General features: G+C 40.4%; 1 protein-coding gene across 3 annotated transcripts in view; it reads left to right on the top strand.

Annotated features, from left to right (window-relative positions):
• AKAP6 (A-kinase anchoring protein 6) overlaps positions 1-22,322 on the top strand; it is a 243,498-nt gene extending 221,176 nt beyond the window's left edge. For all 3 annotated transcript variants that reach the window (XM_081888749.1, XM_081888748.1, XM_081888747.1), the window contains exons 13-14: positions 12,779-16,152; positions 21,344-22,322. In XM_081888749.1, the coding sequence (XP_081744875.1) occupies positions 12,779-16,111 (3,333 nt within the window). In that variant the 3' untranslated portion in view covers positions 16,112-16,152; positions 21,344-22,322. The remainder of the gene's footprint in view (positions 1-12,778; positions 16,153-21,343) is intronic.
• Positions 22,323-26,122: the final 3,800 nt, after the last annotated feature.

The raw sequence follows: 26,122 nt of genomic DNA, 5'->3' as shown, positions 1-26,122 counted from the left end.
CCTGCCTATGAAATGGAATTCCAGGAGTGGTTTAACAATCAATCCTTCTTCCCAGGGAACTCTGGGAACTGTAACTCAGAGAGGGAAATAGAGCTCGCCTAACAGCTATCAGCACTCTAAACAAACTAAAGTTCCCAGAATTCATTGGGGAAAGCCATGGCAGGAAAGTTGTATAATAGTGCTTTCAATGTACGGCATGGATGTGGTTTTGGTGTAATGTTCTTCTAGTAGCGGCTCTACCCAAATTCTGTCCCTGCAGAAGTGTCCAGACCCTTTTCAAAGGCGGCCCTGTTTAGTGCTTGTTATAGTCATCCAGTTTGGATGTAACCATAGTATTCATCCCTAGGAACAGAAGCAGTTGGTTAACCAACCTAAGCTAGTAAAAATATACTCATGGTCACAGCTGCCAACAAAAAGATTGACAGCTCGTCCACAGTGCTGCTTGTCCCATACCTAGGAAGCTCAGGTCCAAGCAGTTTTCCACTTGATCAATGCTTTCTAGACCCTGAGCGCTTTCCCCTGGTCCCACTCCTTTCCCAGGAAAAACCTTCTCCTTGTAGAAGCTGCTCATATAAGCAGAATTGCCAGGGTTACAAATGAGGGTTTAGGCAAAACAGCTCTTCCAAAAGAGAGACTGTTGTTCTTTTCCATTCATTATCTGTGATTTCACTGTCCTTGCCTTGAAATCTGTCACATATAAGAGGTCACTGTTTATTTTCCCCCCCTACACAACTGAAGAAGCTGTTAGTTGCCACATTTTGAGTTGGTATCATTTAGGTTTGGGATGCCTGCCTGATTGAAGTCTGTTCCTGGCTCTCTGCAATATTTCTGACTTAGATTATTCATGTGGATTTGAGAAATGCTTCCTTTCCATCATGCAAATTTTCCTCTGCTGCCGAACGCTTCTGTAAGTACACTGTACTATGTGTCCAGCTCAATTCCCATGTGCATTGGCTTTGAAAGTATGCTGTACATCCAGCCACATAATTGAAAATAATAAGGCCACAATAAATGGGATGGCCTTAGGGTATAACACCCAAGGGATTCAATTGGTGTCACTCTGCATCAATGTCCATGCATCATGGTAATTGAGGTAACATAACCAATTACCACATTTTAATTAGAGTTGTAAGAACTTGGAAAAATCTGCGGTGGTGAGACAGCTCACTTTAAAAAAAAACAACACCAAGCATTTGCTTTCCAGAAGCCTTTTTTCTTGGATGCTTATTCTTAGGAGTCAAAGAGGTTGCTGAAAGTACCATTTGAGAGGAGGTTGGGAAAAAATCCAGATTCTTTTTAATGAATGGAAAGCAAACCTGGAAACAAAAATGTGCTAAAATGCTGCATTCCTGCTAAGCTGATATCCTCATCCACTTCTTTTGTGCTTCCCTGACACTTTCAGGGAAAGAAAACAGTTGTTCATAAAGTTGGCCCTCAATGAAGTGTCCTTGTTCTCTGCCTTTCCCATTGGTGAAATGCTTTAAAAAAATCAATAGCATGATGCTCATTACACATGTTGAAAAATCACCTATAGAAGAATGATGCACAAATTATCACGTTGGTGTTTTGATACACATCACCACTCGATACTAACAGCACTTGGCATCTGAAATGGCCTAATTGCGAACTAAATAATTATTTTGTGAAGCAAGAACAAATGGCAAAAGAAGTAGCATAAGAATTTACTATAGACCTCATTCTGCAAGCTGGTGTGAAAATCAGGAAAGAAAACACAGTCAGCATCCTGTGGAAATTACTTGCTCCATTTATGTTCCATTAATACCAGATACTTGATATAAGCCTTCCACGAGCATGTGTGTCCACAGGATTTTTTCAGGGAGGGGCACAGAAAACACTTTAAATATGAGAGAGCGGTTTCTTTCTAACCTCAGAACCCTGTTTTGCCCACAATAGAGTCGATCCACAAGTAGAAACTTTTTTCTATTAATTTATATATCATTCTGGATCAGAATGTTTGTCTATAAAATGTTTGAATTCTTTTCATTTACCTTCTTGGGACCTTGTTTTAGGCCTTTGACTATTGCTGCTACTACAATGACTACTATTCCACATTTTAAGTATATTTTGTTGGCACCTGTCTGTCTTGGGAGACAATGGAAGGCTGCACCTTTGGGGCTAAGTCAAACCATTGGAGAGTTACAGTGCCTGCTGTGGCTGTAGAGACCGATATGAGAGAGAGATGTTTTGTTGCAGGTGGGGCAGAAGAAGGTGTCCGGTGGTCCTGATGCAGGTGTACCAGTTTCGCCAATTATTGTTAATCTTAACTGGATTTAAAATGCTGAATTAACCCATTGGTATACCTGTTACATTCAGTTTGTATGGAGAAAACAGTACAGGGTGTTACATTTTTAAATAAGCAAGAAGATAAAATTGATTCAATTTATATATCTATATATACACACATATACTAAATTAACAGCATAGTTCTGACCAAATCTACTCAGGACTAAGTCCTATTGAATTCTAATGTATTTACTCCTAGATAAGTGGGGTTAGGATTGCAGCCTAAATAACAATGACATTTCTCTATAATGCTGACAATGATTTGTCTATAAATGAGACTTCACTGCATTTATTTAGACTGTAGGAGTCTCTGTTTTTGTAGTTGTTGTTTGTTAATACTGTGAGAGAGTCTGTTAGATAGCAATACCTGCATAAAAGGTCATAGGTTCTAATTTTCAGTTTAACTGTTTTGAATTACAGTTTTGAATGTCTCTGATTTTGAATTTTGCTAGAAAAACTGCTACCCTCCCACACACTTGCTTTGGAGTGAGTTCTATTGATCTCAGTTGTATAACTTCAGTTTTGATTTTAATCTGTGCCAAGGGGTATGCTCACAGTATGTTTAAACATAAACAGCAAAATTGAAGATACTTTGAAGCTCTTACTTCTGAAAGCAGATACCAGTGTACTAAAACATGAGTAAATGGTTCCTGTATTTTCACTTCCATTGCTAGTATAGCAGGACATCTTAGCATCCAGCTAAGTTTGCATCAAGTAAACACTCAGAATTATTGTGACATTATAATATGCCAAAACAGTCCAGCATATGTTAGCTATTTTGATATTTATTTTCTTTGCACTTTAGCATTTGTCTATGGGAAAAATACACTTTTGAGAGAGGATGCCTAAATAAGAATTGTATATTGTTGCTTAAGAGTGTGTGTGTGTGTGTGTGTGTGTGTGTGTGTGTGTGTAATTAGATGGATGGACTGACATAAGCATATACACAAACATCTACAGTGTACCTATTTCCCCATATATAAATGTTCCTATGTGTTTCTATATATATTTCACTGTAAAATGTCACTCCCGAGAAAGGTAAATTGATGGTTATGTAGAATTTTTCATTTTCTTTATCTATACAGCATTTGTATCATCACAGGAGTTCTAATCCATATTCAGGTCTCCATATTTGGTGTGCAGTAATATGTAAATTACCTAGCCAGCTGCATTAAGCAGTGTTTGTTTATTCTATTTCTTTTGGCACTGTGTGCACCTGAACCTCTGCCAAAAAAATAAAAAAAAATCCTGGCTGCTTCAGGGAACACTGTTCTGGAGAAGGGAAGTTTTGAAAGGAAACAGCACATCACAAATGAAACTGCACAGTTTGAAAGCATCAAAATCAAACCAAACTTTCTGTTCCTGGAAATATTGGTGTTTACAATGTAAAAAATGATGTGTTTGTTATAATATAATGAGGACACTGAATCTCTTTAGAAGGCTCTGTTTGCACTGACTCTGTAAACAAAGATGCTCCACTGAGAGCCTGCTACATTTGGCAGTTGGCTGCAATGAGTGAAGGATGAACATGGGAAGTTTAAGGGAAATAATTTCAACACGGCATATTCATTTCTCTGAATGTGTGGCATTTGAATGTGTTTGGACTTGGACAGCTGTGGAGCTTAAGTGTTAAAAAAATGGCATTAATGATGCATCGAGCTCTCCCCGCTTATGCTGGCAGAGTCCTCCTTCCAGTCTTCCAGTCTGACACTTCCTCTTTTATCCAGCCAGCTAATTTCCCCTCTTTTGTGAGGAGTAACTGTTTTCACACTACTGCTTACCCAGCAAGCCTCCTCATTGTTTCATGCTTAATTATCTTCTTGAGCTTCACCTTCTCAAGTGAAGAGAAAAAGGCTTGGGCCTCCCCATGACTCTAATGAAAGCTCAGTTTTATAGATGCACTGTGTGAATAAATGCAGTGTCTGATCTAGCAACATAATAAATGAGTTCCTAAAGTTTATGGAGTCATCGCTTATGCAGTCAGTTTACTCAGCAATGTTGAAAGATGCCGAATTTTTGCAGTTCAAAATTATTAGTAGTAGTACTGTTATTATTACTATTAGGGGGGGAAACGCTGTAATTCATCATGGAACTAGGAGCCATGAACATATCCCCAGAATGCTACAGATTGTACAAAAGTACATCGCATTTAGTGCACACACAGACCTGATACACTTAGATAGTGGGAAATTGTATCAGTGCCATTAATACTGATATTTGTATCCCCTGTTGCTATTAGCTGTTAGTGCCTCATTTCCTATAGACATATTGCACCTCATAGGCCGTGTCTGTGTGTGTGTGTGTGTGTGTGTGTGTGTGTGTGTGTTTCGCTACAATTATAGCATTGGGGGTTGTAGTACTGGAACCGCTGTGCGATTTTGGTAATTTCTATGACCAAAATCACTTGCTTGCAAGCAGAGAGGTGTATTCAAGCCCAGGCTCTTGTTGCTCGTCAGTTTTCTTTCATAAGTAGTGTTAGTTCCTGGCCCCTATATTTTGCAGTTCCACACTTAAAGCACACTTAGAGAAATTGCAAGATGGAAAGCAACCTTAGTATATACATATATACAAGCAGTTTCTATAAGCAATACAGCAAGCACCTGAAACAAGCAATATGGCTCTGCCTTCAGGCTTACAAGGTAATTAAGATAACATGGAAAAAGAAAGAACTATGATAACTGGCCTCAGAATACTATCTTAGTCACACAACTGACCCTCTTTTGTTCCACCAAGGAGAATGGGGTACATAAGCAGGCTCCTTTGTAGATTTTTATTTTTTTATTTTTTCTAAAATAAACTTCTATCCTGCCCTTTGTTACAATACCCAGGGTGGGTGCAACAAATAAATACATAAAACTGCTGACCATTTTACCCCATGTGGCAATCAGTGTCTTTGGAGCTTCTCAGGGATGAACCTTCCAGACGACCCAGGTTGGCCATTGGCAAGCAGGAAAGTGCATAAGAGGATTTCCTGCCTCAGCAGAACTTTGCTTGAACAACAAGGCCTGTGTGTATTGCTGGTTGGTGCTGCCTCTTGACTTGTTCTCAAATCTGCCTTCTAGTTTTCCCTCTGACCTGGATTGCTTCTTGGTTGTGATTCTTGGTTTTTTTCTCCAGTTCTGCTTTCTGGCTTGCCCTCTAATTTGGATTGCTCTTTAGTCCATACTTTAGCTTCTTCATCGCTTCAGACTGCTGTCTATGGAACAGCTCTGGCCTGAGTGAACGATATTGCCCACAGGGACAGGGGACGGTCCTTTTGCTGATCCCCTGCTGCAGTCCTCCACCCCAAATTCTGCCTGTGAGTTGAGGAGCTAGAGAGGAAGGGTGAATTGGCAAAAGTCTGAATCCATCCCAGTGTGAGGATATTTACGTGTTGCATTGCTGTTGACAGGACAAACAAAATTTAAAAATTTAAAAAAAAAATCCTTCCAGTAGCACCTTAGAGACCAACTCAGTTTGTTATTGGTATGAGCTTTCGTGTGCATGCACACTTCTTCAGATACAAGTTCATACCAATAACAAACTTAGTTGGTCTCCAAGGTGCTACTGGAAGGAATTTTTTATTTTTTATATTTTGTTTCGACTACGACAGACCAACACAGCTACCTACCTGTTGATAGGATACACATTTGAATACGATATACCCCCTTCACATTCTTGAAAAACTGGTCATTCATAAATGTGCTTTTAAGGCACATCTAGCTATCTTGTTTGGTGGTGGTTGTTTTTTGTTGTTGCATTTTCTTCCTGTGAATATCCTTTATTGTACTTGTTTAGAAGGGGGAATGAATATATTGCACCTGAAGCAATGTTGAGACCAAAATGACATTGAAGCTTGAACACACAAACGCATACATACCTGTCATGTAACCCCTTGACAGATGAAAAGCAAACTATAGAGCAGCAAAAGCAACTTCCAATAAAATGTGCTGTGTTTCCAGATGTTATCAACACAAATAAATCCCCTCTTCCTATACGATTTGACACGTAAACCAGTGATTGTCACTTAAATTGATTTAAAATGTGATAGAACAGAAAGTAACCACTGTTTTCCACAGTCCTTTCTTTTTTGAAGTCAGAGTGTTAACAGTGCTTAAGACCCAGTACTTACTTAAATGGGTACGCCCCACGCAATTTGTGGAAATTGTGAAATTTTCTTTGAATTGTTTAAGTGACCAAAATTTTAAACAGGACATCCATGTGTGTGTTTTTTCTGCAGTAGGTAATTTTGAAAGTTCCTTCCCTTGAACATTTGCAAGGGGCTTTAAAGGTTAACCAAATGAGTCTCTGGCATGGGCTAGGATCCAAAAAGGGTAGTAGGTGGATAAATTGATTTTGTCATCGCTCCACATAATTCCCAGTGCAGACCTTTATGCTTGGAGCCCTGGAATGAATCATTCTGGTGACAAACTGTATCTTGCAAGAAATTATGAGTTGGAATCAGAGAAGCATGAGCAGAGTTCTTTTCATGCAAAAAGGGTTTTCTACCCATACCTTTTTTGTACAGCTCCATGTGCCCCTAAAAAATCAGTTTACAGGAGTATCAAACAAATTCTGCAATCAAACAGGAAGCTCCCTATTCTTCCATTTTAGCCAAAGGTGGGTTGCTGCATTTTAGCTAAATGGGGGTTACAATCAGTGGTGTAGCTAGCCGCTCGGGTGCCCAGTGCGGCACGTGCGTCCTGCAGCTGGGGGTGGGGCGAGGCACCCATGGGGGCAGGGCGCACTGCATTGAGCCTCTCCACCGCCTCCCCGTCAGCTGGAGAGCAGCTGAGAGAGAGGCAGTGGGCAGACACAAGCCCCACGCTGTGTAGCCTGCAGGCGCCCAAACCACCACATCACTCCTAGGAGAGACACGTGGCTCGGGCATGCTGCAGGCCCCGCAGTAAGGGCTGGCCCCCACAGTGCAGCACCAAGTGCCAGCCACGTTTCATTACGTTTGTTGACTGAACTAAAAAGTTTCATGAGCCCAATTTTATTATTATTATTATTATTTAAAACTAATATTTTTGTCATTTTGTCACACACACACCCTTCAGTGATGACACCCGGGGCAACCCACACACCCCGCACCCCCTTCCTTAAGGTTACCAGATTTCTTTCAATGAATCCAGGGACGCTTTTCAACTTCCTATTAAATAGATGGATTTTGTCAGGGGACTGATTTGTAAATCCGGGGACTGTCCCCGGGAAACGGGGACGTCTGATAACCTTACCCTTCCTCCAGCACTGGTTACAATACTATAAATGGTGTTTCTCTTGATTCAGGTGATTCAGGTTTTCTCTTGATTCATGTGAAAGAAATATAAGTTGAAAATTAAGCTGCCTTTGCTTTTTCAACTGTGGATATTGGGGATGTTGAGGAGTGGGGCAGGGGCAATCAATGGAACAGGGAACCCAGCTAATGGCCCATCAAATTCTTTCCAAATAGACAAGGAAATGGGATTATCTCTTCCTCGAGGTTGCATATTGAACATCACAGCATTCCCAGTTGCTGCTCAAATGCCCTTTTATCTTTATGTTTCTTATTATAAGATGCGCCTCAATGCAATGGATGAAGGATCACTATTAGCTGCACAAAATCAGATCCTTTACTGAGACCACATGGGTTGTGGACACCCTGCTGTGGTTGATGGTGCTATCCAACTATGTTTACAGACATCTGACCCTAGCATTCTTAATTGACCTTTCACAAGGATGTGGGCATAGTTTGGTGGTGGAACACATACTAAGATGAAGGAAGCCCAAAGCTTAATCCCTGGACTAGGAAAGACTCCTGTCTGAAACCCAACTAGTATAGTACAGAGAGCACTGAACCTAGACAGTCCACTGTCCTGTCTTAAAGCTCAATACAAGGTTGGAGCCATGCTTTGTCAAGAGCTCAAAAGGCTAATTATTTTGAATAAGAAAATTGATTTAGTGGGAAAATGTAGAACATATACCTTGTCATATCTTACAGCATAAAAATGACTCCTCTACTTCCCTTTAAAGCTAGAGTGATTTCCATCACATTTTCTACCAACAAATGCTAGGAAGGGCTATGAACAAGCGAAGAAACTAATATAAGGACTGAATTATAGTTGTGGGTACCTTCAATCATGAAATTTAAAAATATATATATTGTGTGTCTGACTCTAGGATCTTTATTTTCTTTAAAGAAAAGTAAACACAACATTGCTAATTAGCTTCTGCTTTAACTTTAATTACAGTAAGTATATGAATCTAATTGCTCTTGCCTCTAGAGAGCCATAGTAAAGCGCTGTATTTATACACATTTGTGGACCCAAAAATGTTGCAGCGTGAATGTCCTTTTGCAGTTGCTGCTTATTAATGATGAGGTGTAGGTGTTGTGCAAAGAGGATAGCTCTCTGTTTGGCTGCAACACAAGGAGATCCATTTAGAACAAAAATATGAGGGCTTCAGAGGTGAAACGGGCACTGTAAACATGATTACTTCCCTCAGAAGAAGTAACTGGCATGCTGGCATTTTTCAAATACAAAATCATTTTTGTTTTTCATTGTGGTTCATACATTCTTAGAAGTGGGGGATGGCTTCTTTCATTCATTTTGCTTCATTTCCACAATGGTTTATCCAGTCGTTCAGAGCTGACAACAAGTGTAAGCAAAAGAAAAGGTAGTTGCTCCAACCACCAAACTCTTTATTAATTGTCCTGTAAAAGCATATGAGGTGCTTATGCTACAGGTCTGTTCTGTCAAGACATAAAAGCATCTTTATTGGACTATTACATGAAGAGGGAGTTTTTACCTATTCCTTGTCCCACCTGCAACCTGCCACACCATTCTGGAAGCCCCCGCTTTGCTCAACACTATGGAGAAAATTTTCAGCTGGCTGCAGAAGGAGGAGAACCTTTCTTTCATCAGATCCTGGGATCTACAACCCAGTGGGTGGTGTTCAACAAATTTTTACTCAGGATAGATCTACTGTAATTAATTTCCCATGTAAAACTCTGAGCAGTTAAGTGACAAAAAGTAAGTTTTGAAATAAGTGATCCCACAATTAAAATAAATGAGTTGAGGTTATGTCATTGTTTCTGTTCTGCTGTGGAATCTGCATGATGTGCAGAATAAATGAAGCAGGCAAAAGCTGATTTACAGCAGCAATGTTATCTTCCTTGCCAGAAAGTGACAAGCGTTTTATATTTAAGAAGCGGGTGGGTTCTGCAGGTTCACAAAATTATGGAGTCTGCAGCTAGTTTCCTGTCCCTTCAAATCTTAAAGAAGACATTAGTTACTCTTGGTATGCATTTTGAAATATGGAGAAAACTTCAGTGATGTCTCTGTATGCATGGAAGTTTTATGTAGAAGGTTTAAGAACTTATAGCCCTTTGGAGCTTTGCTTCACTAAACAATAGAATTCCAGTATCCCAGAATTAGAAGACATCTCATGTGTCATGCAGTCCCATCTACTGCAAAGTGTCCAGTTAAAAGGTCAGATGGGGAAATTGGATAGGAGCAATTTCCCATCTTTTCTATTGCATTGCACCACATCCTTTGAAAAGACCTCCCCCCCAAGGAATGCCTATCTTCTTTTCTTTCACAGTTGAATATACATCTAAAAAAAAAAGAGGGGAAGGCTTCATCAGATTAGCTTTAAATGTTGTATACATAAAACCGACAATTTCATAGGAAGGCAACAATTTTCCCCCTACCGTCTTGCTTCATTATTCAGCAGTTTCCCAGAGCAATGTCAGCACAGGCAATATATGAAATTAATGTAGTATTTGATTAGACGACTGATGGATTGCTTTTACAACTAAAGTCTTTCACATTCATTAGTCATACTAACCAGTCATTAATACTGCTTTTATCAGCAAGCAAACAAATGGAAATTCAAATAAAAATTCAGCAGAGTTGGGTATACTCTATACAAAGGAGCTGTTATAAGAACTTGTATAACAGATGAACATTAACGCCCAGGTTGGGTGTCCCCAGGAATCTCATCCACGCTAAGGTCCCTTGTTGGGAGTGGCTTATGATTTTCATGCCTCCCTCACAACCACGAGTCTGTCTCAGTTGATATCTGGCCCCACCCACATAATACAGAACACTCTGAATTTGGTGTTTTGTGTTAGAAACCTGGTGTAGTTCCTGTGTCAGGGACAGATAACATGATGGTGCGTTAGCCACAGAGACCTGCTTATTCTGAGTCAGACAGTAGGTCCATCTAACTCAGTACTGTCCACACTGACTAGCAGAAGCTCTCCGGGGTTTCAGACAGACAACATTCCTAGCCCAGCCTAGAAATGCCAGGGGTTGAACTGAAGAACTTCCACATGCAACGCAAAGCAGATGCTAAGGTAACTCCAGGTGGTTTCCTGATAGTTTAGCAGGATGTTTCTGGTGCCTTGGCTGGCAAATCCCTTGAAGACACCTCTGCAATGGTGGAGCAAGCCGATTGGGTGCCTGGGGTGGCGCACATGCCCAGGGGCAGGACCAACTGCCTACGGGGCAGGGCAACCTGGGACAGGACGCTTCGTGGGGCTTCCAAGGAGTCTGCCTGCCTCCTCCGACTCAGACGCCCTACATCTTATGGGGAGGCGGCAGGCAGACCATTTGGGCAGCACGGAGCCTGTGGGTGCTGAAGCCACCGCGTCACTCCCAGGAGAGATGTGAGGCTTGGGTGTGCTGCAGGCCCCGCGGTGAGTGCCGCTCAGTATTTTGTCACCCCCTGAGGGGTGACACCCAGTGCGGACCCCCGCCCCGCCCCCTTCCTCCGCCCCTGCACCTCTAGAATGGGTAAATAGATTGTGCAGTTGCTGTAATTACTCCTGAGAGTCCTTTCCTGCTGGTTAAGTTCAACGGTTTTCTGTGGAGCTTAGGTGATGAATGGCAAGATGTCCACTAGGTGTGATAGCAAAGCTAATCCAACTGAACACTGACTAAAGGCTGCTGAAGGGTCTACCCCATGACTGTGGTGGCTGCAAAAAAAAAAAAAAACCCTTTCTTTTCCACCACCATCGCTTACAAAGAGTCTTCTAGTAGAGCTCTTGCACGTGGCAAGAGCTCTGTTGCATCTTCCTCAAGGAGGAATGGATAGCGGTGACTAACCTCATATTAAGGCAGAAAGTCAGGATATAAGCATTTTCCCTATCTAAAATACTATAGACTTTTAAAATATTACTTTTTCACTTGGCCTCCCATACATTTACAATTCAGATAAGCTTTCACATTCAGATAATAGATAATCTTTTGAATAATTGTTGTTACTAATGCTCAGTGTATTGTACATAACCCAAAGTCCATCTTCCAGTTTGGGTTGTGTAGCATTTGGCCTCCAGATTGGAAATTCCCTTGATAAAGCCAGACTGAAATGTTAGTATTTTATGTTGGGGGAATGGGGGCATACTAGCAATTCTGTTGGTGTCCTGGTCACTCTTCTGTTTAAGAAAGACTTCCTGGCTAAACTGACAGATATCTCAGGACATCAGCAATCATGCCGAGACTTCCTCTTTTAGTGTGGTGTTGCTCAGGACATCATGGCTGCCATGAGAAGCATTATACTATTACCACCATATTGTATTACAAACCAAAAACATGTATGGTAGGTTATACATTGGGTTGACTGTTCAGTACTGGCCTAGTATCTGAGCATGAAGGGGATTCTACAGTCTCCTCTGTCGTTGTCAGATTGTTACATGGTTATAGTTAGAATAGTCACTCCCTGTCTCTAAAAGCCAAACTAGATATGGCACTAAATTTATTACTTTGAAGCATACTGGGTTGTGTAGTGGGCAGGAGGGGCATTGAGTTGGACCACAGCATGCAGTAGGGGAAGTTTAACCTTGGCTCTCCAACTGCAATTGTAACAAACAAACAAAAACCCCTACCTCATCTTGTCTTCTACACAGATAATCCTAGGTATCCTAAAACTAGCACCAGTTTCCTGAGGACTTTGTGGTGCTGATCCTGTTTGTAGCTATGGGTGGTGAGACAGACAATTGAGTCCTTGAAATACACTGCAGATTGGCACCTCACCAGATCCAATACCAGCAGCCTCAACCTTGAGTTTGGGAGCCACTAATTGGACGAGGCAGAATAGGCTGAAGCTTAGACGAGCTGGAGTTTATGGTGCATGGTGACCCCTAGATTCTAGAGAAAGAAGGAACTGCTGTTTTTAATGTGGTTCATCCTTGGTTAAGCAGGTATGAGGGATTCTGTTGAACTCACCACTATTGCTAGATTTCTAGTTTAGCAGCCCAATGCCCAGTGAACTTCATAGCTTAGATAGAATCTGAATGAGCTTTTCTATGTCCACACTCTGAACTTTACCTATTGCTCTTTACTGTTATTTATTGTATTTCAGTAATTTATCGCTTGTTTTATGCAGCATAGCAAAACTGATGAGAAATGGGCTTTTTACAAGGAGTAAGGAACTATGTATTGACTTTCAGTTATGGAGGTGGGATGTACTGTTTGTGATTTAACTGATTGTTCTATTTCTCTGTTTTTAACAGGAATCCCTGAATGTTATCGATCCAAGCTTAATGGAGCTGAATGGTACAAATGAAGATGCACTAGAATGGGATGAAATGGATATAAGTAATACGTTGATTAGCGTTAATGAGGAATTCAATGAGCTTGATCAAGAACTGAAGCAAGATGACACAAAACTGAACTCTCCCTATGAAGCATGTGGTAATAATGACTGTCCCAAACAGGAGGAAAATCCCACTGTACATGAAAATTGCCTCAGCAGCCCAAGCATTACAGCATCTCCAGGTCCACAAGTCTACCAAGTGTACAGCCTTCACAATGTAGAGCTATCAGGGGAAAATCATATCTCTCTAATGAAAAAGACATCCAAATCCTCCACACTTACACACTTGGACACTTTAAAGAAGCATGTGAATAAGAACTCTTTGTTGTCACCAACCAAACATTTGCCAGAACTAATGGGCAGGACCACTTTGACAAGCCCACAGAATTATATGTATCACAGTGGAAATGTAAGTAGGCATTCTGACAGTCAGAATAAAACAGTCAATGGAAGTGAGGCAGAAGCTATCCAAAATCCTGATGTCCATTTGCAAAATGATACTGATAGAAAGCAGGATAATTCGGTGACTAGCATTTCAGATTCCCAGTTAGGGAATATAGTTGATGTGATAAAACAAAATTTAAAGCAAGCGGATGGGGAGATCCATTTTAATTTCTTAAATACTTCCCAGTCCAAGTCCAGCGACAGAGCTAAAAGCCTGGGCAGCATCGCCCATCCGGGCTCTGAGGGTTCAGAAGAGTTGCAACAAGGAAAACACAATGCCTTTACATTTTATGACTATTCATACCTTCAGGGTTCCAAATTCAAGCTACCAATGATAATGAAACAATCAAACTCAGAAAAAGCACATAAGCAGGGTAGTTTGCTTCATGGCTTTTATTTTGATAAAGTCCCCTTGAAATCGGAACATCAACCTTTAGAGTTCAAGCCACTCGTATCTACAGATGAGATTGCTTTCTCAACCAACTTGGATGATGGAGACCCCAAACGCTGTGAATTTGTGGAGGATTTGAAGAAACTGAGCGACCCAACAAATGCAAAGCTGTGCCCAACTTTATCTCATAGCTCTTCTTTAGACTCCCTTTCGGTGACAAATGAGTTGTTTGGCTCAACTGTTTTTAGAAGTGGGGATGGGCTTCATCGTAGCACATCCTTGGAGAGTTGGCTGACGCCCTACAAAAGCAATGAAGATCTTTTTAGTTGCAATGGCTCTGGAGACCTAAGTGGAAGTAGTGATTCAGTTGGGGAACTTAGCAAAAGGACCTTAGACCTTTTGAATCGTCTAGAAAATATCCAGAGCCCTTTAGACCAAAAAATAAAGCGTAGCATCTCTGATATCACACTCCAAAGCACTTCTCAAAGAATGTCCTTGGCTGGCCAGTTGTCATTGGATATTGCGTCTTCTATCAATGAAGATTCACCGGCTTCTCTCACTGAGCTAAGCAGCAGTGATGACCTGTCTTTGTGCTCTGAAGATATTGTACTGCACAGAAATAAAGCACCAGATTCAAATGCATCATTCAGAAAACACCTCAGTCGGTCGGTAGCTGATGAGAGCGATGTCAACGTTAGCATGATTGTTAATGTTTCCTGTACCTCCGCTTGCACTGATGATGAAGATGATAGTGATTTGCTATCAAGTTCTACTCTCACCTTGACTGAGGAAGAGCTAGGCATTAAAGATGAAGATGATGATTCTAGTATTGCAACTGATGAGGATATTTATGAAGACTGCAATTTAATTTCAGGACTTGACTACATAAAGAATGAACTCTACACTTGGATCAGACCAAAATTTAATCTGACAAAGGAGAAGAGAAAGTGCAATCTGGATGATGAAATCCAGGGCTGTAAGAATTTAAGAAGTAATGAGACTTTGAAAGCAAAAGATTCATTGAGCATTGAAAAATTCTTGAATGATTCCATACGCAAGCTTTCAAAAAATAATGGCAACAGTAAGAACACATCAGAGAGCCATGATGAGTCAGGGACAAAAAGGCAAATGAAAAATGATGGCTTTCAAGTTTCCAAAGATCACTTTGTGGATGACATGGAGAATGGAAATTTTACTATTACACAAGAAAGTCCAAAGGAAGAAGAACATATTCAAATTTCAACTGCTGCCATGAATGTTAGCCCACTTAGTAAAGGAAGTGAAAATGAATGTTGTATCTGTGAAGCATTTACTGATAGTTCGGATGATTCACATATGGATGGTAAAGAGCCAGCTCAATTGTCAAAAATATCCAGCTCTCAGAAAGAATATAAAAAACATATTCAGTTTGAAGGCCATTCTATTATCAAACCTTTTACAGAATTTGATTCGGATATGAAAAGTTCAGATATGGCATTACCAAAATCGCTGCCAAATGATCAACAAAGCAGAACAGGAATTAGTGAACATGGCGGAGATTGCTGTGCATCTTTAAAATCAAATGAAGCAGAAGAAAATGCATCAGCTGGCTGTAGTGATTCCTGTTGTAGCTGTGAAACTGCTGCTTTTGATAAAAGAAATGAGGAGGATTGTTCAGTGCACAACTTTGTGATGGAGATAATTGACATGGCCTCAACAGCCTTAAAGAACAAGTCTCAGCCTGAAAGTGAACCAGCTGTTCCACATTCATTAGCCCAGATCAGGGAAAAGGTTCTAGAACATTCTCACAGGCCCATTCAACTTAGAAAAGGTGATTTTTATTCGTACCTCTCACTTTCTTCTCATGACAGTGACTGTGGGGAGGTAACTAAATATGTTGAAGAAAAGACCAGCACTCCAGTCCCTCTAGACTTTGCGGAAAATATTGAATGCTTTTTTGAAGCCTGTCCTGAAGATGAACGAGTGGAACAGCAGGGATATCTTCCTGACAGTGAAGTGGAAGTAAAATACGAAGCCCTGGATTTAACAGATGAACCTAAAACATCTGCTGAATGTAGTGGCTTTTCTTTCTTAAGTGAGGAGATGGACATCAGCATGCCTGGCTCTCTTAGCCAGATGATATCAGATAATTTAAGTTATGCTAGTGAATCTTTGAGTCTGGACATCCCTAATGAATGTCCAGTCTTGAATTCCTTCCCAAATAACTCTAAAGAAAATCATCTCGGAGAGCCACTTGGGATCGCAGGGTCTGAAGAAGGTTTTGCTTCCTCTATAAAGGCCTCAGCTGAAGCCATTCAATTAACGCCTGATCACTTGAAAGAGAAGGATGTTTTGCACCAGGACACTAAAACTCTTACATGTGAAGAAAACCTCCTGCATCTTCACAAAGAAAGGCACATAAATACACAGAGGTAGAATGTATTCCTCCATGGACACACACGTTGTTTCATAAAGAGGTAGGTACTAAACACAACGAGCTTTGCTTATTGCTGACATGACTATAATGAAGCAGGAAATGTGTGGCCTTTCAGAGTTTTCGAATAGATCATAGCATTGTGTCTCTTGAATTAGAAACCATTCCAGGCCACTTCTTTTATGTTTAAGATACAGATACAGACTCAGATAAACAAGCATCAGCTGAGAATGGCAAATATGCGTTCAAATCACTACCTTTATTTGTCAAGATTCACAAAAGCAGGAGCTGGTCCCTAGCTGATCACTTCACATATTTCCTTTCCTGTGAAAAGCAACTAGTTAAATACTATTTTCAGCTGATGTGAACAGCATTCATTTTGTACTTTGGCTCAATCTGTGCTCAAAAAAGAAAAAGAACTAGCCCTTGTGTGATTCAAACTTCTTGGTTGCATTTCCTCAGATATTTGTACTATGCAAAATTACCCAATGAATCCAAGAGAAATCAGTAGCAATCTTCTTTCTGCAATGCAGCAGTTATCAGTGGAAGCAGATTCAAAAGAGATGCAATACTGTCCCACTATGTTGGGGAAAAGGAAGATGGGAGAAACTGAGCGTTACACCTAGTATATTCTGGGCTTTCCTCAACAGCCCTTTGCTTCCTATCTGGGTAACTCTGCTCAGAGACAGCAAACTAGTCCACACCATGAGGGTGAATATAGCTGATCCTGCCTCTGTTGATGGGGAAGGAAAGTTAAGATGAGAGGATCTCCACTTGTTCTCTTGGTTCTAGGTTACCCAACTCACTACAGCCTTCTGTAGGCATTCAGGAAAATGGCTTAACACATTTGCGGAGTGCAGGGGACAGCAATGAGTGCACTAGGCCCCCACCCTCATCCCCATCCCCATCTGTGAGTTGGATTGTGGCTGTCTATATTGAAGTGTTTCCTGTAACTTGGAGGCTTCCTGTGTGATGTAGATCACTGTAAAAAGCAGGGTTCCACATCACACAGGAAGCCTACATAAGTGGAAGCCCTCTGCAACTCAGCAAGTACACTTGTTACTGTTCTCTGCTCTGTCACACACATTAGATTAGCCAGTTTCTTAAATGCCTGGAGAAAACATGTAAGACAGGAGAAAGGAACAGCACATGCAATTGCACTACCTAAAGCTATTCCTTTCCGGTGATTGCTATATGGGAATGCAAACTGCCCTACTGAAATAGAAAAATGACCCTTCTCTATTGAAGTACTGTATGGGCAGCTTGGAAGAGGATAGTGGTATCTTTCGCAGGTGCCCAAGTATGATGTGATCCTGTACCCCCATTGCCCTGAGCTGTAGAAACAACAGGAGGATGACACAGTTAAGGGAGAAGCACTCACAGCAATTTCATGAGAGTTCCAACAGAACTACAATGTTTACCATTTCTGTAACATGGGATATATACATAACACTCTACCACAGTGGAATCAAGTAACGCCCTGATCAAATGCAGAGAGGAATATTAATTTCATTGGCCTAACTCTGCAAAGGATTGTGTTGAAAGAGTCTGCGGCAGTTTAAGGACTAGTACCTTTGGGCTACAATCCTATACATGCTTGTTTGGGAATAAGCCTCATTTAACTCAACAGGCTTATTTTTTGAGTAGACATATGTAATCTGATTCTATTGTTATTGTGGTTTAATATTTCTTGGACTACAAAAGCTTATGTCACAATAAACATAATGATTTTTGAAGTGCCACAGGTCTCTGTGATTCTTTTTCCCCTGCCAAAGACAAACACAGGTTTCTCTTTTTACCATTTGTTTCTGCAAAGATAGACAGTGTTTTGATGATAAATCTATGTTATATGCCCTAGTCCAGCTTCGGAGTTCCCTGTGTGGATTACTTGCTGGTTCAGGAACTCTGAGCATAAACTACATGTATATCTAAAGGAGGATATTTTATATGCATTAAATTTCTTTCATTGGGATACACATCCTGATGTGCACCCCCATTTGAATTTAGTACTTCATAAATGCCTTTTAAAGTGCAAATTGAGCTGGATTGGGGAACATGTCCATAGAAAATTGGTATTTCCAGTGCAACCTCTGCTCCTGTGAACTTATTTCATTTCTTGTGCTATCCAGCATTGACAAAGTACCATCCCACGGGCCCATTTTTCCACCTCATTATCTGTGATCAGAACACTACTATTTATTCACACTGTATTTTAACAACACTCTGTGTAGCGAAAACAGTTTTGCAGTTTTTACACAAGCACCATTTATTCTGGAGAAATTCCAACACGGCAACTGCTTGTGAACTCCTGAGATTAAGAGACAGTGCAGTCGCTGCTATGGCCAGCTCAACCTCTGAAAACACCCGCTTGTGTGAATTGTGCAAAGGCATGAGCAGCATAACGTTAACATTCAAGTGAACTACCGTTGCCCATTCACTCCGAGTAAGACCCACTGAGTTCAATGGGGCATACTCCCAGGTTAGTCTGTATAGCAAGGTTAGCCAACATACTGCCCTCCAGATATTGTTGAACTAAGAACCTCATCAGCCCAAGCCATCACTGCCAGTGTTCAGGAATACTTGGAGTCATAATCCAACAACACCTGCAGATCACTAAGACTGCCCTTGTTGGTGGGATTGCAGCCTCAAGATGGCTTTATGTGTGGAAGTCCAGGCGCATTTTGCTGGGGAACTCTGGGTCAGAGTACTGTTTATGTTACAGTGAAAGGAAACTCTCTGCCGAAGGCTCTGGTATCTGTATTTTCAATGGATTCTAGAAGTCCCTTCCCCCCACTGTAAGAGCTTAGTCGATACTTTAACTTCATCTCTCATGCTATGGGAAATGAATTAGAGGCAATCTATCCTAATTTGTTAACTTATTCAAATAACAGTTATTATACTTAACTATGCTAAAGATTATCTTTTTGGTGGCAGATTGTTTATTTTTTTGATGAGCCTAATTACTGATTTTCCAAAGGTAATTTACATTTATTACTGATACATCTCTTAAAATGTGACAGATAAATGTTGTTCCCATAAGTGTATTATGAAAAAAGTTACTATTTAAAAACACATTATTTAATTTGAAAGATAAATGGCAAACACCATTATTTTTTTTCCTGGAGCACCTGTGCTGCTAAGCTCATTAAAATGTGTGATTTTATGTGGAGCTGTGATACTTAAGAGAAAAAATTATCTATGGTATATGTGTACCCTAAAAATAAACTCAGTTCGCAAAGGTGACAGTATGCATATTTACCAACGTAGCTCAACTAATTTCACATGATTTCTGCTCCAGCTGCAAGCCAGAATAAAGCTGTTGTGAGCAAATCTATTTTGCCACTGAATGTATCTAAGTTGTAATCTCATTCTTTTAGCACCGTGCTATAAAATTGACCATTAAGCAAAAGAAATAGCAGCTTTGAAAAGTTCTATATCAGGAGTGATAATTCTATCCTGTCATCTGGTGTGGTTTAATACTGCACTACTGTTGTTGTTTTTAATTTCCTCATGGAGGTGAAAGCTTCCAAAGAATAAATATACAAAGCAGATGAGATCTCACACTCTTCTGTTGTTGCGTTGAGTATGATCCATGACCCTCCCCACCTGTAGAACTTTTTAAGGAACATAGGAAGATACCTTATACCAAGTCAGAATATTTGTTCCCTTTGTCTAGCATGGTTTCCTCTGACTCTGGCAGAAGTCTTTCCCATTGCCTGCTACTTCATCTTTTGAGCTGGAGATGCCACAGATTGAAGGTGGAACCTTCTACATGCAAGAATGTGCTCTTCCACTGAGCTGTCTCCCCTTCCCTGTGGTAGAGTCCCCTCTCTTCCTGCAACAGTGCTAGAACTGGCCACCATTTGTACACATGGAGCACAGTTATGGAGGCAATGCATTTGCATAAGCCAGATCCCACTCAAAGATCACCCTATTGGGAGCCTGATTCCGGTTCATATGTGGGGGGTTTTCTGTATCCTTCATTTCAGTATATATCCTCAGACAATCACATATCACAGCAAATTTGTTCCGGCATGCCTGATTCCAGGCAGAAATACTGGGTTGTAACTGAATTGTACTCAGACCCACTGAAGTTAATTTATGCATATTAGTCACAACTAGCCAACCAGTTGTTGTTTTTTAATTCCCTGATATCGATGTAAGTTTAGATGTTTGAAATGCATAGAGTCCTAGAGTGAGGCTTTTTTAATTGAAAGCCCACTACTACAAGTTTTAAGAACAGGCATGCTACAAACTTCCCAATGATGCATTAGGTTCCAGTTCAAACCACATGCCTGTGCTTTGCTTTTTTTTTAATACAATTTTGTGCAAACACCATTTTCTATAAAAATAGAGAGGTCAGTTACAGCAAATAAGATCAAAGCTGAAGGTACCTGGATAGAAGCAGCTATTTCCACTTAATTTAGAAGGCATATAATGCAAGCCTGGAGTGCCACCTCGGAAATGCTTGAGAGAGGTACTTTGTACTAATCTCTTAGCTGTATTCTGACGGTTATTTCTTCATAATCCTCATCATAAGCTTTGACTCTTTGTTGCATAGGTTAACCCTAAACTCCAGGCCATGAAAGTTCTACCTAATGAAAAAGCACTCATTGCTCTCACAATATATTAATGCAGCATCTTATATTTACAAACTGTTTGCATGAGTCCTCTCACTTTGTTGACTCGCTTGTTTTATTCTTCAGGGAGCTATAAATGATAACTTAAATAGTTTGTGTAACCTACTTACACCCCAAGCCTAAACAGATTACTTGGAAGTAAGTTCCCCTGATTTTAATGGGACTTACTTCCATGTAATGGGTTTAGGGCTGGAGATTATTTTGGTTGGTTGGCCTTTATTGAGTCATGCATTCCTATTGATTGGTACACTTGCAAAAGGCAGAGGAGGTAAGTTCACAGGCACCTGAAAGGACAGGATGGAGGGAAAAGGTCAGGCTTGATTATTTCCCCTGTGCCTTTTGAAACTAAATCTTGTTTTATAAAAATCAATGAGGTTTCTACATCAATAAAAAGACATCTCTCTGATAGTGACTTAAACCTCAGGCTGTGAAAAATTGTTGCTCGTATCCTGTCATTTCTTGTTTTTTTGCATATAAGTACATTGGTATGAGGTCATGGAGTAGCTATTTTTGGTTGGTCTGAAACAGGCTTGTGTTTTGTAAATGAAAATGTACTTCATGTAACCTGCTATTACCTTTTTCTTTTTCTTTTAGAGACTTGGCTGCATTTCAAGTGCAGGCTCATCCTCTAAACTCTGGGATGACCTCTAATTCCATTGTATCACTGCCTTTTGTTACACTTGACTCCCAAGATAAATTTTCCTTCCAACTGTGATTTGTCCATGTTGGTTTTGTGACCAGGATGCATATGCTGGTCCTGTTTCAATTTTCACTTTTGCTTTGTAACAAAACCATTTGCTTTCATATGGATTTCTTTCCCAAGCTACCTCTTAACAACTTACCCTTCCAAATGTGTATGTCTTTGTATTTACTTTTCAGCCACAAACTTTTTGGGGTTTTTTTAAATGATTTTGCAGTTCCACAGAATGTATTATTATTCTGGGTCACCATTTCTGAATTGTAAATGTCAGTTATTCTCCTATTTTATGTATTAAATTTGATATTTTATGTGTATAATGCATATTGTTTATTGAAAGTATTTTATGTTATAGAATGGGAATTTTATTTGATTGCAGCGAAAGGAAAAGTCCCTCGTGCTCTTGAATCAACACAGTGGAAGTTACACAAAAGAAATACAAATGCATCCTTTCATTTTAATTTTACAAGATTAATCTATGCAACACTTCAAGAAACAACTACACAGTGTTGTATATTAAGAACTGATAACATTCTACTGAATTAAGTACAACATTTTGGTTTTCTACAATGCTTCTTGAGGTGGTAATCAGAAAAAAAACCCACATTTTTAAAAATTGTGCCTTGCTGTATTTCTTATAACATTTATTAAAAAGCTGCTTTCATAGTAAAATTATGTTGGTTTGAAGGAAGGAAATAGCAAGGTGTGAATAATTTCTGTATATATGTATAACCAAGTGTAAACATTGATGTATAATTACAGTATAAAATGCTTTAATGTTTGTGATGCCCAGTGGTGTGGAAAACATAAGCCTTAAAACCACTAGATTGCATGATAATTAGAACTGGCATAATAAATGTAGTTTACTGGGGAAAATTTGGAATTGGCTCTCATTTACCTGAATCCTGCTTAAAAGCAAGCAATGCATACAGTTTCTAATAAGTATCTATTTACTTATACAGTCCCGGTCAGTTCTGCATAGGCAATATAAGAATGTATAATGAGGACACCTAAGTCTATGTGCAGACCAAACACTGAAGATTTGCCCAAACATCTTGGCCATTGCATTAAAAAAAAAGTTGTTTTATTTATTATTGTTATTGCATTTCTATCCCGCCTTTCCTCCAAGCAGCTCAAGGTGGTATATGTGGTTCCCATACTCCTCCTCCTCATGGTTATCCCAACACCAACCCTGTGAGATAGGTTAGGCTGAGAGAATGTGACTGGCCCAAGGTCACCTGTCATGGCTGAGTGGGGATCCGAACCCTGGACTCCCAGGTCCTAGAATAGCTAGAACTACTACACCGCACTGGCCTTTAAGATGCAGATATGATAGAGACCAGAGATCTTGCTGCTAGAAAATGAAGAATATATAAATATGTACATCACATTAGGGTTAATGTTCAGTGCTGGAATGTTTATTAGTTGCAGTAACGTAGAAAATGTACTATATATACATCACCATGTTATATAGTATATATATATATATAGTTATATATATACTATATAACATCACCATGTGTTAATCCCTTGTTCCAAAATTTCCAAACCCACTTGGAGGCATTTTCAGCCCCATGGAGGAAGATACCTTCTACTAGTGCTGACTAAATAAGATCCTGAAAAACATTTTGAGGGTGGGAAAACAGGGTAGGGGCTCCTGAATCCTTTAGGAAACTTCTTTTGATCTAACCCCTGTGCTGATCAATTAACTTAAACGGGTAGATCCCTCCAGAAATGATGGCCTTAGAAGACCTGCCTCTCTCTTCTCTCACCACTTACATCAGTCCCTTCTTTAAACCTTAGCAGCATTACCTCAAATATGGTTCAAGTCTGCAAGTCTGCTACTTGTTCATACTTCGCAACTAAGGCAGTAATATGGTTTCCTACTGTTGCAACCCTCGTGTGTTCAGCTAAAATAGAACAGCTCCTTTCGCGCCAAAGTGCCATTTCTGATGCAGGTTTGGCCACTGTTGATGGTAGAAATGCCAGAGATTTCTTATGTCCATGAAAACAACCAACAGAAACCTGTCAGCTTGCAAGGGTTTATCATGTGGTAAAAGGGTGAAGTGAAAATATGTTTGTGCGTCCTCAGATCACCTTTCAGCTTTGCTGTTTAGTTGGCACGGTCCAAGTCTGGCTCCTGGCTTTTACAAAAGGTCCCAGAAAGGTGGATTGAGCCCTGCCTTGTATTGAGCCCTGAGGAAAATAATGTCATTTGGCTTCAAATACCAATACAAAGCTTGCCATTTTAAAAATGTGGTTGGAGAGGGGCTACTTTGAGCCAGAAAGCATCTATATATGGTTGGAAAATAATATACACCAGGTTGATTTTCTCTGCACATATGATAAATAACTGGCTCCACTGGATATTAATCACAAAAATATCCTTGCATCCTAATTGTCCTAATAGTGCAATCAAATGTGTTCTAACTATTGTTTGTATTATGATGATGAGACTATTGCACTTAATCCAAAGTGGATTGTTTTTTAACATGGCAAACAGGACACAAGAGATGCATTTTCCAGCTGCTGACATTGTGGCAAGAATCAAAGAATGCCCCTTAGTCCCCTTAGGTTCTTACATTCATGCCAGTCCCAATTGATTAGTGCTGCGTTTGGCAATATCTCACTAGAAGTCTTTTAGAAGTGTTTTCCCCTTATGCACAGGGACTGTTTTCATGTGCTAATCTGATTACAAAAGAATATTTTTATCTGCGTTCTGTGCCAGTAAATAGCAGGCTGCCCTGATATTTATTTTTATTTTACTTTTAACAGCTTTTTGGAACCACAGTTTACAACGGTACACTTTGCTTCAGGTAGTGCACACCGACTTGTTTGCAACTCTGGATGCAACAGTGAACACAAATCTGTTCCTCCAAAAGGGAGTCCAACTTCCCCAGTTAGACTTTGTTCTGCTTTCTTTTCCTCCATTGTATACAAAGACAATACCTGGCCCTTAAGTCCCCAGATGACATCTCATGTGTAGATGCAGAGCTATAACAATTTGCAGGCACCATTGTGCAGAAGCAAATTTAAGAAGGAGCAGATGAGGGGGTCTTAGGATATGTGACATATTGGACCAAACAACCTTAATCAATCCTCTAACACTCAACTTCACCGGATGAGCTCTAGTGTTATGAGAGAGGGAGTACAATGTTTATCCACTTTCTCCATGCCATACATAATTTTATAAACTTCTATCACATCACCTCTTGCTCAGCTTTTCTCTAAACTAAAAAGTTCCAAACGCGGCAACCTTTCCTCATAAGGAAGTTACACCATTCCCCTAACCATTTTGATTGCCCTTTTCTGAATCTTTTCCAACTCTACTATATCCTCTTCGACACAATAGGGAGATCTGTCATCAAATTTCCCTCATTCAAAGTAGTTTGGAGAAGCACTTTCTTAATTGGTATAGCACCATTGAGGGAGGAACCATTTAGCTTTTTCTCCCCAATCCTGGTGCTGTTTCACCTGACTCCATTACAAACATGCTGAGCCTGCTGTTGGTCCCATTTGTGGGGGGAAATTGCAGGCCCTACACTCACTCCACGTGAACATTATTTGCTTTTGTTGTCATTATAGAATAATGATATGAATGAAGCTCATCATTCATTAACTTAAGAGTGAACTATCCTACTCGTTCCACTTTTCCAATGTGAAGGTACTGTTTTCTATTATTGAGTTTCATGTAAAACCATCTGTGATGCATGCACACATTGAGGGACAGGAGGGATAAAGTCTGGAGGTGGGATATTGGGTTCATACCCGTCATCATTCTAAACCACTAAACTACAGTGGTGCCCCGCAAGACGAATGCCTCGCAAGACGAAAAACCCGCTAGACGAAAGGGTTTTCCGTTTTTCGATGCGCTTCGCAAGACGAATTTCCCTATGGGCTTGCTTCGCAAGACGAAAACTTGTGAGTCTTGCAATTTTTTTCGCTTCCCCCCTTTTTCTAAGCCGCTAAGCCGCTAATAGCCTTTTAGCCGCTAAGCCGCTAAGCCTTTAATAGCTGCTAAGCCGCTAATAGCACTAATCCGCTAAGCCGCTAATAGGGTTGCTTCGCAAGACAAAAAAATCACTAGACGAAGAGACTCGCGGAACGGATTATTTTTGTCTTGCGAGGCACCACTGTACAAAGCCCAGGGCTTGCTGATCAGAAGGTCGGTGGTTCGAATCCCTGCGATGGGGTGAGCTCCCATTGTTCGGTCCAGCTCCTGCCCACCTAGCAGTTTGAAAGCATGTCAAAGTGAAATTAGATAAATAGGTACCGCTCCGGTGCGAAGGTAAACGGCGTTTCCATGTGCTGCTCTGGTTTCTCCAGAAGCAGCTTAGTCATGCTGGCCACATGACCCAGACGCCGTCTGCGGACAAACGCTGGCTCCATCGGCCTATAGAGTGGTATGAGCGCCGCAACCCCAGAGTCCACGACTGGACTGGACTTAACTGTCAGGGGTCCTTTACCTTTTTACCAGTCATCATTCTTTCTCCTACTTTGAATGTCAGCTACACAAATGTACTGCAAAATGTATCGTGGGCATTTTGATTTTGGCATAAGCTCCTGGAGAGTAAAGAAGATGACAGATTTTCTCACAAGGGCCAAGTATTTGAGTAAGGTGTAAAATTGACTATGCAAGATGAACTCTCACTGGAGTCATTCTTAAAATATTTTTA

Source organism: Podarcis melisellensis, assembly GCF_964234715.1.
Source record: "Podarcis melisellensis genome assembly, chromosome: 1".
Classification (NCBI taxonomy): Eukaryota; Metazoa; Chordata; class Lepidosauria; order Squamata; family Lacertidae; genus Podarcis; species Podarcis melisellensis.
Note: the sequence above shows the minus strand (reverse complement) of the source record. Positions and strands in the feature narration are given on the sequence as shown.